At 41.9% G+C, this 14,495-nt stretch overlaps 1 protein-coding gene across 10 annotated transcripts in view; it reads right to left on the bottom strand.

Annotated features, from left to right (window-relative positions):
* Positions 1–14,311, bottom strand: part of dip2a (disco-interacting protein 2 homolog A) — an 81,914-nt gene extending 67,603 nt beyond the window's left edge. For 6 of the 10 annotated variants that reach the window (XM_039818097.1, XM_039818092.1, XM_039818091.1 and 3 more), the window contains exon 1: positions 13,768–14,310. In XM_039818097.1, coding sequence (XP_039674031.1) covers positions 13,768–13,891 — 124 coding nt within the window. In that variant the 5' untranslated portion in view covers positions 13,892–14,310. Of the gene's footprint in view, positions 1–13,767 lie in introns of all 10 variants that reach the window. The other 4 variants (XM_039818094.1, XM_039818093.1, XM_039818090.1 and 1 more) reach the window with 2 other exon arrangements.
* Positions 14,312–14,495: the final 184 nt, after the last annotated feature.

Consider the following 14,495-nt stretch of genomic DNA (forward strand, 5'->3'; position numbering starts at 1 on the left):
GTGTGCATGTGTGTGTATATTAGATTACAGGTCAGCTTAAAGTTGTATCCATGTCATTGTTCCTTCCCAAGCGCCTTGGATTCCACAAGTAACACTGTGTTAAAAAGGTTATTCAACATCTTTAGGGTGTGTTGACAAGCCGCAAAACTGTGCTTTAAACTATGCGGTGACAAAACGGTGTATTTTATGAAAGTATTCAGAAGCCAATACTGTACACAGATGAGTACAGATTATCAAGGTAGAAGCTTGGTTAAGAAACAACCCGGTCTCAAGCCAGGTCGTGAAATAGTCGCGTTATTTTGATTTATTGATTCGTTTACAGGTCACGATTTTGACGTTTTTTTTCATCTACACGTCACGAATTTTGAACGTGTACAGGCAACAACGGGGAAATGAGGCGCCACACGCCGGCCACAACAACAGGACGGACCGCCACATGTGGGACGCGATCCCCGGGTGCAGGGGCACACAACAACGGGGAAATGAAACGCCACAACAACGGGACGGTTGTGTTTAGGAAAAGAAGAACGGGGAAAGGAACCGTCACACGCCGACAACGGCGGGACGGTTGTGGTTAGGAAGAGAATGACGAGGAAAGGAACTGCAACCCGCGGGACGCGATCCCCGGTCTCCGGGGTGAAAGTCCTGTGTTTTGTTTGACCCATCCACCACCCCGACCAACCTCCCTGCGTGGACTTTCGCCTTATAAATGCTACTCGCTACCGCCATCGTTCTGTGATCACGAAATATGCTTCCCATTGAAATACATTGCTTTAAAATTCGTAATCACCACACGAAAAAAAAGACATTATCGTGTCCTGTCCACGACTCAATATATTCAATAACGTGACCATATCACGAATTGCCATGAGTCCCTGCTGTTACAAAAGATCTCCAGCTGCAGTCTAGTCTAGAGTAGAAAATACTCCTTATCAGTAAAAAACATCTGGTGTGTTAGTGGTAATGCCAGAGAAAACATTACAGTGATTACTTTTAGACTTTGATCATACACAGTACGAGAGACCACGTTCATACATCATTACTCAGGAATGGAGATTGGATGCAATCTCATGGATAGTAAGTCCTGCCTGACTATAAAAATGCCACTGAAAGCATGTCAAATTTACAGATAAAAAAAAAAAAGGTATGTTTATGTTCATAGTTACAAAGGAATACACAGAATATAAGGGAAAGATGCTAGGCTGCTCAGAGGCCAGGTGGAATAGCATTACCTTGCTCAGTAAAACCTGCAACTGTGTTTTGATCAAAGAAACCGCCTCTCATCAACGGCTGTATCCAAATCTTCAGAAGGGACATAAAAAGATCAAGAGAGGTGGGGCGCTAGTTCTTTCTGCCAGTCTTTAATTATGAAATGCAAAAATAAGACCCAAGTTGTAATAAACCACACCCTGTATCCTTTAACTGCTTTAATGATCATCAACAAGCTAATATTTGTCATGTTTTGATATAAATTACTAGTCTCTTCATTTGTTCCTTTATCTCCTACGTGCATGGCACTGACTCGTCCTGTTTGAGTGGGGTTACATTTCTTTAAGGGTGTATCTTTTCCCTCACGGTGCTTCAAATGCATGCACTAGCTCTTAAACGCAGCACCAGGGAATTTCTGACTGTGAAAAACAGCTTGGATTATTTTTCAAGATGATTTACAACTTCATCTTACAGTCAATAATTAGTAATTGTTAAATGCAGAACGAGACTCCACATTTGTCCCTATGCCTTAGGAACTTTAAATACTGTCCTGACTTGCCCTCGCTTTCCTTTCTTTCTGGCTATGCAGGTACACTTTGAATAACACACTTGTAAAGTCTCTGGAAAGCAAGAGTAGCCAAGCTCGCCTAAAACTGTCGGAGCACACAGGCTGAAAGCACATTTTCTGGTATGTGAGCTGAGTTAAGTTTGAGATCCTAAAAAAAAAAAAAAGCCTGGCTTTTGCCTCACAATAAAACAAACCTCACTCAGTTTTATTCCTTCCCTCCCATATTCTACTGGGACACCTAAGGGAAAGGAGTAAAGAGGAGGGGGGGGCAACTTGGCCTTGTTCTTTTAAAAGGCTGGGACAACCTGCTATGCTATGTGCCTGTTTGTTGTGTGTAGTGGTGCCCTCCAGCAGTGATGGGGATTTGGAAACCCCTCTCCTCACGGTGAAGTGGATAGGTCACAGCACATTCCAGACATTTTCTGTCTGTTTGTTTTCCACTAGGAAGGCTCACAATGCAGCTTGCTGCTGCTACAAAGGGCTCGGTTTGTCTTTGATCTGCACATCACACCTGAGTAGGCATAGACATTGATTGAACCAACAAACATCTCTTCTGTCTCATTACTGGGTTTTTCACTTCAAAAAAAAAAAAACGTCCTTACTTTTTCTAGTGATGTTACACTATAGTCAGAGCAATGTGATTGGACTTCACTCTTGGCAACAAACGCTGACTACCATAAAGGACCAACACATAACTGTCTGGTTTTCTCAAAAGGTTCCCCTTTGTAGTGCTCCCTCCACCCTTTCACTGAGGGCTGCTTGTTGGCCAGCTGCTGATGGAGCTAACTTCGTAGACTCCACATGGTCATGTTAAGGCGCTGACACACCAACCCGATTATCGGCCGTTGGCCAGTCTGGCGAGGTCGGTGACCCGAGTGTGTTTGGCGTGTTCCGTGCCATCGTAAGTCGGAGGTACCGTCGGTGTTCATTTGGGCCGATTTGACTTGTTGAATCGGCCAGTGGGCAGTCGGAATCAATGACCAATTACCGGAAATGACGAGCGGGATGAGCGTCACTATCCGAAACTCGCCGACACTTCTGGTCTCAGAAATAATGGAGCAACAGGAAATTTATAACGTCTTGGGTTTTCTGGTTCTGCTTTAGTGTTTCGAATATTTTAGAAGAAGGCGAACAATGTGAGCAGCTGACAGACAGCGAGTGAAGGGGAAAGAGAGGTGATGATGTGTTGACACACAGATGACTAGCGATGTGTGCTCAGAATAGCTTATGGATTTGAAAGTTATCACCCCTTAAACCATATACAAGTCTGCAAATTGTGTCCAAGGTTGAAATTGCAGGCTAGTAAATGCATTGTTTTTGGTTCACTTCCGTCAGATCGCGTTCTCACCTGAAGTGAAGCGAATTCTAGTTCACTTGGATGCCAACTGGGACCCCCGTTTTCAAGCCGACCAGAGTTTGTTTGTTTGATCTGCACCAGAGTTCACATGAGCTTTCACACCAGCCCAAACAAAGCGGACCATCCGACCAAACGCTCCGGGTTTTCCGTTTTTAAACGGGCCAAACAAGGTAGGTGTGAAAGCAGGGAATTTGCCTTGGTGGTTGGTGCATACATAAACCAACACATATATTAAACATGAATATGAAATACACCATAAATACAGAAACAAATATATATAAAATTGTTTTTTTTTTAAATAAGAAAAAGGAGGCTGAATGGATTGAGTGCAGGATGTGCAAAACAAAAGAAGCAGCAGAAGCTTCTGTGATGCCACGGGGTGTTTTCACATTTGCAGGGTTGGTAAATATTTCCAACATACACATTTTTTATACAGTATATTGGTTGAAATGGTCTTTACACCCTGACAGAAAATGTGTCATCTGTAGCTGCTGTAATCCTGTATAAACGCTACCAATCACTGCTTCACGGTCCGCTTGGAAAGAACCAATGACATGCCTCCTTGCCCCGGTCTGTGCGTACTCTACCGCTCCCGTGTAGGAGCCTGAGCTCTATGTGCATCGCCGGCGCACTGCTAGCAGTAGTCGTGTTTGTTTTAAACATTTGGTATGATAATAATAATAATAATAATAATAATAATAATAATAATAATAATAATAATAATAGGTGTTTGCTTACTGGTGAATGAGACATGAAGTAAAATCGCGGTCCTTTCTCCGCTCTGCTGTGAAGCAGCGACGCAGCGATGCTGGTGCACGCCTATGTTTGGGTCGGAGCCCCGAGGGCAGGGGGAGGGCTTAGACAGAGCCCCGAGGAGATGCTACTTTCAAATCTTGCTAGCTTTCCAACATTACCAACCCTGCCCTTTAATTATAAACTTGACAGGTATTATGTGAATAAGGAGCCAATACAGCAAATGGAGTAAAGCACGGTTGAAGAGGTTGTAATATTACTAAAGTTCCACTCTTTATTATGACGTGAGCACTACAGGCATGCATAACACCAGATCTGACATGTGACACTCTTTAGCTTATGTGTGCAGAACAATCACAAAGTGTTCAGGAGTTGATGAGTTTGAGAGTAACTGAGAGGGAGTGCAGTCAAGGCAATGTATTCCATTAACGCTGCAGAATGAATGTGTGAATGGGCATATGGGTCAGTATGTGTCAGTATGGCTTGGCTGTGTATTATGCTTCAGCAACAAACGCAGAAATCAAATATCAAATGACAAAAGTTGAGATTAAACAATCAAGATAGCTAAGAGAGATGCAATGAAGAACTATTAATGGATTTTTAACTCAGGCTCTGAAAAACTTTCTGGAGAATAGAGGCTCCCTGCACAGCTCAGTGACCTCAGCACTGTAGTCCCCTTCTATCCTCTACAAGCAATTCACTCAGCAAGCAAGCAATAACACTGCAGAACAAATGCTGTGAACATGCATAATAGAAAGTATGCTCTTAAAGCCGATTCTTTATCTGTCGGAGTCTGAGATGTAATTCACAGCATTTAGAGATCATTCAGCTATCTGAGGAGGATGCTGTATGGGTGTTTTACGGGGACTGTGATTGGACCAGAGAAAGGACAGATTGAGCTGTGGTGTTAGCTGGAGGGGGGCTCCTTAGCTGCCATCCAACTCTCATGCTAAGCCTCGGTCTCCACCAGATGGGCACATAGAGGGTGAGGGATCAAAGATACACACACACACAGGTAGGCGAATGGACAGCAAAGAATTTACACCAGAAAGCTGATGGAGGCAACACAAAAGCCTTGCTGGGCAGAAGAATGCGGTGCACAGAGCAGAGTGACTTTTGCAATGTGTCCTTGAAGTGGGGCATGTGGCTTGTTTGGTCAGCAGATCTCCCTGGCGCCGGTGCCCGCTGCACTGCCCTGCTCTCCACTGCACACGCCATCTCTCTCGCAGCAAGGACACTACAGTGTCACAACAAGCAGCAAGGGAACAGTAATAGTTGGCACCCATTATGACCAAAAAATATTCTGAAACTAAAGGGGGGGTATTTATTATGTTGTGCAAAATGGTGCTCACACGTTTATTTATTTAAAAACAATCCCTGGTTGAGCGCTTCCAAATGCACCTTGGGGCCAATCACAGAGCTCAGTGGTCTCTCTGTAGCAGGATGGATAGTATGGTGGCCTGGCAGGAGGCTGGCACTGTCTTTCAACTGATGTCTTAGCAAAGGGCCAAGTCTGAGGTTGGCTTGAAAAATACAAACTTCCCGGTTTTATACAGCCATCTGATTTAAAAGATTAAGGAAATCTTAACTGCAGGAGACCTAAAACGACAGAAAAATGCAGAGAGACCGTATACAGTAGGAGCCAAGAACTGGGTGTTGATCAATACAAAGGCATGATCCCATGATCCGGGGCTTTAGTCTATTTATTAGCCTCATAACAAACTGATAGAGGTTTTGATATACTGTAGCCAGCTGTAATATTTAATTGAAAATGAATAAATGAGGATAGTACTTCTCTCTGGGGATAATTAGTTTTTTTAATACATTAATAAACTGACCAGAGAAATAAAATGTACTACATGTCAATCAAACTTCACTGATAACTGAAAGATACTCATTTGGTGGCTCTGTCAGCTGTTCTTTCTTACACAATATGCGGGAAATGCTGCTGTTTGTCACAAGCTGGTGACTGTAGTGTGGCAATGTAATCAAATTGTGCAGCGATTTGTGCCACCAATTGTAACCAAGCAATAAAGCACTATATGTGAAAAACACTGCTGAAATAGCCCCAGTAAGTCACTTCATGGTTGAATCAGCTGAGAGAAATGTCATATTTTTGGCATGCACGCAGAGAGAGGAAAACTTTTTTGTTTCTCAAGTTTCAGAACAAACTTTAAAATCCCTCTGAGCTGAAAGCCTTTACAATACTTCCACAGGGATGTACAACGTAGCTGGGAATTTCATTTCATTCAGCAATCATTACTGAAACAATGAATTAGTGCTCATGCTCATCAGGTAAAAATGTAACTAGAGTGATCTGGGAGTGTGAACAGGTGCATGAGTTTTGGAATAAAACAACATCAATAATATCTGATGTGATAGGATGTCGAATTTCCTACTGACCCGATTGTTTTGTTACTTAATGACGACTCTAAATTACACCTGCCTGGGAGACAGAGGAAAATTTGGCTAGCCGGCTCAACTGCAACCAAGAAAACGATAGCTCAGCGTTGGCTCCCCCCTCACTCGCTTTGTATAAAACAGTGGTTGGAGTATTTTCTGGACATAGTTATGCTTGAGCTCTCTACAGCAAGGATTAACAAAGCCAGGTCATCAATTATCAGCCTATGGGAAAGCGCAGCAGCACAAATATCAGACTTAATGACCTCACAAGAACTAGAGGAGAGTGATTAGACAAGGTGTGGTTTCTGTTTGTTTGTTTGTTTGTTTTGTTTTCCTTGAGACCACAGAGGGTGGGGTGGGGGGTGGGGGGGGGGTGAGGGTCTTTGTTCTTGTTCAATTTGTGTTTCTTTGTTCTGTGCGCCATCTGACGTTATCTGTCACATATTGTGGATATTGTTTTGTATGTCTGAAGGTGCTAATAAAAAATAAATAAAATTGATCACAAAAAAATTTAACAAAAATGCAAATGTCGCATAACAATTTTGTGGCAAATATTTACTGCGTCTAAAATAAGATGCATTCTTTTCACCATTATTATATAGTTAATGGGTCAAAACAATAGATCAATTGATAAACATATACCAATACTAAAAACCTATATGATCAATTCCAATGAGGAAAGCCAAAGGGGCACCACATTCACTGTGATGGCAGAAATCTTACTCTGTAGACCCATCCAGGCTTGAATAAACAAAAAGAATAAAAGACATATTTCTACATATAACAATCCCATTCCATTAAATATTCATGGCTCCTATAACGACAGAGACAGGATGTTGAAGAGCACTGTAAAGAAAACAAACAGGCAGGCCCTAGAGAGCAACAAAATGTAGTGGAACCGCCAGGACAATAACTGGTGCTGTGGATCATTGTTGGGCTAAAATATAACAGCTCTGTGGTTTGGAAGGAGCACCTTAACAATCCACCCAGAGACACAGGCAAAAAGTAAATGGACCAAACATGCACATACTTCTATGTGCACAGACTCTCATACAGAGGCAGAAGCATATGAGAGCAGCACAAGAATCTGAAGCTCTACTCTGCTCTGAGGCACACCCCTGAAATATTTATGACCCTCCACGTTCAATCCTCCACTGTGGCAGGGGCACGGCATAGCTGCCTCTTTATCTCCGAACTGGACTTTACAGCAGCCACAGCAGCCATCTAGCTCGATCCAAGGCTCAACATTCTTCTCTTTTGGATCCTATTACAGAGCTAACCAGCAGCCATGTACAAAGTCTCCTCAGTAATCGCCCTAAATCCTACATTTTCTCAAAGCTCTTAATGCAGAATGTGATTCTACATTCATCAAATGTTTGGTTTTGCAAAACAATAGACTGAACTCCCTGGGTGAGCCCAGTGGAAGTTCCTTCTCTGTGAGTTGGTGGTGGGAGTTTGTGACCACAGAGAGGAATGAGTCAGGACAGTTGTTCTCTGCACTGAGTGGTCTTTTCTTAACAAACTCTGTAGTCCAACTCACTGGCGTTTCCCGTTCACTCATACTTTCCAAAAAGAGGTTTTATGAAACTGCTGGCCACCAAAGCTATCCACTTACCCCACCTTGTATACAGGTCCATGACCTTGACTCAGGTTTGATTGTATAACAGGCCTAGGGAATCTGGGGGAAATATGCCATTAATGCCCATCCACTTTGGGAATTGGACTATAAAATGAAGTCATGATAGTAGAAATTAAATGGATATAGAATTTTGTTTCACTTATCGTGCTAGGAGTTACAAAAACTAGGTGACACAGAAGCATGGATAGTAGCTGAGGCTACAAGTCCCGTAGCCCAGAAGTCTCGGGCAGCTGCTAACTTGTTATGCAAAAATGATCAGCAGCAAACTGGGCGAAGCTCGCGGCCTCAGGTCACAACTGTGGGTCTACTGTAAATCACCACCAATGACAAACTCATAATAGCTTATATGGAAAAACCATCATGTGTGAAATTGAAAATGTTTCACACAACAGCAACTTAAAAAACAAAAATCTCCTCCTTCTGTTCTTGTTTCCTCACTCGCTAGTGCACATTAACTATGTTTTTGTTTCTATCCTCTCTGCCCTCACACCCTTATTCACATACACTTTAGGGAGAAATTAAGAGCGCTTGTTTTGATGAAACGGCCCTCCCTGCTAATACAAATACTGCAGAATCAGCAGGTAAGAATGGGATTGATAACAATTAACTGCTTTACTCTAAATGCCTATTTGAACTTCCAAAAAAAAAAAAACTACAGTGGTCCATTTACAGCAATAAGATACACACAACTGATCATTACACCATCAAACTTCCGTCAGTGCCAGAAGTGTGTGTAAGTTTCATCGTCATTACCATCTCATTACTACGGTTACCAGTGTGGCGCTGTGCCTAGTCGCCACTTTACGTACAGGTCTACACTGAGTAAAGTTTCACCCTATCTAAGTGATAAGACAAGGTCAAACTTTAATGATCCATATGAGGTAATTTGGTCATTGCAGGAGCAGATACTAATATATAGATAAGAGTAGGTACAAACAAAAACAGTATATAATTAAACTGACCAGATAATCTAAATTATAATAAAGAAGAACATTTTCATTATAAATTTGCAGATGATTTTTAAAAGCGAGTAGCTACATTTACGCTGCTGGATCTTCTTCCAAACACCTCAAACCTGCAACAAACCATTCTTCTCTACCAATACAACAACCATAAACAAATCAATCACCAATTAAACTACCAAAAACCTGCACTGCCCCTCTGTAAATGTTTGCTGAATGGGAGCAGGCAAAAACAAGCGCAATGACCAACCAGGGGTTTGGCAGTTTCCCCGCAAACACCAGCACTGGACTAAAAATGACTTTGTAATCAGAGGGTTTAGAGAGCAAACAAGGGAGGAGAGAAGAAAACCAAGGAATGATAGAGTGAGTCTATGAATTACTCAGCAGACACGTCTCTCCCTCTTTTTTCCCTTCAGGAGATAATCATCCATCTTCTTGCCCTCCTTTATGCCTCATTTTTTGATCACTCATCTGCATCCAGGTCAGCTGAGAAATAACAAGTCCTCTCCAAAAACTATGATGCGTAGAATTTAGTAGGAAAGGATTTCAGTATACCAGCCATTTTTTGGGAAAAAAAGCCACAGCAAATGACTGCATTTACATAGCGCTTTAGACCTTACCGGACATAGCGCTTTACAGTATGCCTCTCATTCACCCATACACACACCGATGACAGCAGAGCTGCCATCCGAGGCGCTTGCCTGCACGGAAAGGCGATGCCTGCCCATCGGGAGCAACTTGGGGGCACTTCAACACGCAGACAGGAGGTGCCAGGGATCGAACCGCCAAACTTGTGACTAATGGACAACCAGTCTACCTCCTGAGCCACAGCTGCCCCAACCACCAACAGTCTTACAAAGCACAATTACCAAGCTAGCTGGATAAAAGGCTTAGAAAAACATGCGGTTTGCAATAATGTTGTTGAATATAGTGATGATGATATTACTTGTGATAAATAAACAGATATTCTAGTGTATTCATTTCTGCTGCTTTCAGTATTCTGCTAAAATACAACACATGGTGGGGGTGTGGCCTTGACCAACTACCACTTTGCTCATTTGAAAGCCATGATGTCTCTCTCTCATGGGTGGGCCAAATTCTCTGGGCGGGCAAAGTAGAGAAAGGGAGGTAACCTTGCTCCTTATGACCTCATAAGGAGAAGATTCCAGATCGGCTCATCTGAGCTTTCATTTTCTCAAAAGGCAGAGCAGGATACCCAGGGCTCGGTGTATACCTATCGCCATTTCTAGCCACTGGGGGACCATAGGCAGGCTGGGGGGAACGCATATTAATGTTAAAAAACCTCATTAGGTAAAATTTTCATGCCATGGGACCTTTAAATAATGCCTAAATGTTTGTTTTTGTACTTGTACTTTTTGATGGTGGCTTATTGAATATTGTATGTCATGAAGGAGTGCTAAAGATGTAAAGCTTTTTTTCAGGGGCTTTAAACCTGTACAGATTATTTAGTAATGCTGCTTCACGAGGCAGGCGCCAAGTTTTTTCAAATGATTTAATAGACACATTGAACAAATAAGCAACATTGAAGCAAGTTTTAAACAAAAAGAACAAATGCACATTCAAAGTGACATAGAAAGTATAACTTGGCCTACATGTACAGTACATGTTGTGAAAAATGAGGACAGAATGAGTGTACACACAAGTAATCTAAATATTTTAGTAAGGACACATGTTGACTAAGAAATAAAAACAGAGCAAGATAAATTGAAAATAAATGCATCTCTAGAGGAAACACCATTCATTATGACCACAATAAGAGCACACAGATTGTTTATTTCACACATCAGCAGGCCTAAACTGCTGACGCTGGAATATTATCTAGCCGAGTTGCTGGATTGTCTCAAACTCATGTTATTCCAATGGCTGCTAAACTGTTTAAGAAAACATACATGACACATCTATCCAACTGCATGAATAATAAAGTGTTCCTGCACACACACACACGCATACCTACTGGCAAATTCAAGCCGAGATGTGTCTCTCAGTGTGACACAGACATGCCTGACTTTAAATTCCTATGAGACAAGCTCATTGAGAAGCATAGAAAATCTGCAGGATTCTCAGGCTCTCATCTCCTTCCAATAAAGCAAGTCGTCTATTCTTTCCTGAGACAGGATGCTACGGGGAGGCAACCAAAGGGCATCATCACGAGGTGAAGAGTTCACAGCAGCGTACAGGAATACGATTTGAGAGTGAAAAAAAGATTATTTTGCTTTACCCAAAAGAGAATGACATTTTTTTTTCCTTTGATCGGGTAGAAACTAGAGGACATATGGAGGTGGAAGTCATGGAGAGAGGCAGTGAAAGAGAGAGACAACAGAGTATGTCAGTGGAAGAAAAGCCAGAAAGAGAAGCAGAAGGCAACATAGTCAGGGAGACACTGCTATCAGAGCTCCAACATGGCAGGATGTGACATGTGGAGAGCAGGAAGAGGAAACTGGACAGATATAGATTCATTTGGTAGCCGCTCCTGAAAACACGTCTATCCCATTAGGGGCCTCGTGGCAGTTAATGTGCTTATCAAAGCGTGCACCTTTGGTCTATTCCTAACCTCGGTTTGGTGTTACTGCCTACAGCTAACATGGAGGATAAAAAGGTTTAATGCAGAATCAGTGTGTTTTCTATTATTTTAAGTCCTAGGACTACATTTATTGGTTCAGAGCAGTGTCAGAAATTAAGAGGGTCATGTAATCATGTAATAATGTACGCAATGTAATCCTACATTAAGCCATAATTTTATTTTCATTCAATTCATTCATTCTATTTCCATCTCTATCAAACTCACACAAACAGCGCGGGTTACATATAAATGCACTAATAATAGCAATAGTATGCTTTGAATTTACTCGTGTTAGCACAAGGTGGCGATTACATTTGAATCTGGGCTCATTTCACATTAAAAACAGCAACTTTACACACTAATTACTATTTTTTGAAAGTTGCCCCCAAATATATGTTTTATTTCCTACACTGTTGTAGAGTGAACATTTTCTCCACAGTTGGCAAGAAATAGGGTCACACCCTGGGGTCAGATCCCAAATCTAATCAGACTTATGAGAACCGCTTAAATAAAGTCGCAGTTTAACAATGAGTCTCACTTAACTAACAAAAAACAAAAGAAAGACTTCGTGGAAAACAAGCACCCTCTTATTTACGGTGTACTGATACTCAACTTTTAAAGATATCAAGTCAGCAAGAGGCTGAGCCTAAGCCAATGCCAGAGGCTAAACTCTAAATATATTAAGCTACACAAATGTTACATCCAGTATTAGTGACAGTGACATTTGTCCTTTAAAACAATTATCAAGTAAAGTGATTAGGTGGCATAATAAATCATGTCAGTAAACATTTCTTTTAGGACTTTGTACAGGCACGTGCTATGATGTCTTTGTGTTTCTGTCAGTGGTAAGTAGAGCTGGGCGATAAGGAGAAAATCAAATATCACGATATTTTTAACCAAATACCTCAATATCGATACTGCAACAATATTGTAGTGTTGACTATTTGTGCTTTCACAAAATATTTATTATTATTATCAGTAACGTGGATATAATGACTAAGTGGATAAAGGCAAATAATAGAACAGCTAGAACAGTCTGGTAAGTTCAGAAAATGACATCACTTTACTGTAATGCAGCCTTTAAAACCAGGAAAAGACCACACTTATGCCATATTTCGATATTACAATATCCAAAATCTAAGACGATATCTAGTCTCATATCACGATATCGATATAAATCGATATATTGCCCAGCTCTAGTGGTAAGTATGATAGTTAAGGGACTTATTTTATATGCAATGGACCTTTCTTTTCTTACATAAAGAAGTGCAGCAAGTATAACCAGAAGTTGTATGTTATGTTCAGCATAGAGGTATATGCTTTAGGTAGGCTATCTGATCCTGACAAAAAGGAAAAATACATCAAATCAGATAAATGTAAAATTAAAACAAACAGCAAATAATTTAGGACAGTTGAGTTACTTTACTTCAGGCCTGATGTTTGGTTAATTAAATATTAATATGTATGTTATACTTTACAGACAGGCAGATGTGGTTAAGATGGGAGATCTCCCTCTTTGATCTTTTTGTACTCTTTTTGCAGGAGGACGTGGACACGTGCACCTACAGTGTGTACAGATTAGCAATATTAGCTAAATTCTTTGAAAAAAATGTAATAAGGATCCCATCCAATATTCATTTAACATTAAAACCTGAAGCTTATGTTTCCTTTATGTAAGGATATTAGTCACTGTTTCAACTTTTCTCATGACCCTCTAATTTCACGATTCAGAGACAGAAACCTTTATTCAGCTGGTATCTGGTCAGTCAAGATGATGATAATGGTGCATTGGTATTAGTTCTTAACTTTACTTTTTCATAAACTTCAAAAAGGACAGACCCTTGATTATGCTCCTTATGTGAAAAACAGAGCCACATAACAGCAGCATGGGTGTGTCAGCTCAGCTGTTAACGTTGAGGCAGATAGCCATCTGATCTAATATGGTATTAGGAGTCTGATATCTAAAACTTCAGGACAATAGGAACAGCTGGTCTTCATTAGAGGTGAAACAAAACAGAGCAACCTATTAACCAGTGTAGTTTAATTTAGCAAACTCCCTGTGCTGCAGTAGTTAACACAGTCATGGGGAGAAAACTACAGCAGAAGTTCAGTTTTAGACTGATAGTGGCAGAGGGGCTGGCATGTTTTAAAACATGAGCCACAGAGCCAAGATAAAGGGCGGTGGTTCTGACATCTATTCTGCGCATTAACAGTGTTTAAAGCACCCCTCCAGCGAAAACAGCATGCTTTGGCCACACGTCGCGGTAGTTTGTGTACATGTTGTTGTTAACTTACCTTCAGAGAGCTCCAGCTCCAGCTCCGCCAGCTTCTCCCGGACCTCCGCCGGCAGGGTCATAGCGACAGCCGGCGTGGGCTCCAACATCATCGTTAGCAACCCGGTTGAGGTTCTCTCAGCCATGGTAAGAAGCACGAATACGTCCACCGAGTCGCCGGTGAGGAGGACAATGCGACCATAAATTTAAAAAAGAAAAGAAAAACAACAGCCACTCCTCACTTGGTATCGTCTAAGGAGGGCAAATAGGGTGTTGGTGCTCGTCTCGCTGCAACGTCGTACAGATGTGTGAGAAATCTCTCCAACCGTCATGACACGGCTAGCTGTGAGGCTAGCAGACATATCTGGCTGTGTGTTTCCATGTAGTGTGGTAGGACAGGGCCCTGCCAGTGTCTCCCTGCCTGCTGTCTGTCCCTCCGCATTGACGGTGTCCTGTCTGTCGGCGGCTGCTTCACTTCAACTGTGAAGGGAACTCATTCAACTCCTCACTCGCTTCCCACGGCGCAGTCGCCATTGCATCATAGCAACAACAGCAGCCCGGGCAGTGCGCGTTCACGAGCCTCACTCGTGTGTGTGTGTGTGTGTGTGTGTGTGTGTGTGTGTGTGTGTGTGTGTGTGTGTGTGTGTGTGTGTGTGTGTGTGTGTGTCCTGATGTTCCTCATATAACTTGCCTGCCTCCTACTGTCACAATCACAGTGCTGCGTGCCAGGGAAGTATTGTACTATTCAAA

Source organism: Perca fluviatilis, chromosome 12, assembly GCF_010015445.1.
Source record: "Perca fluviatilis chromosome 12, GENO_Pfluv_1.0, whole genome shotgun sequence".
In the NCBI taxonomy this organism is placed as follows: Eukaryota; Metazoa; Chordata; class Actinopteri; order Perciformes; family Percidae; genus Perca; species Perca fluviatilis.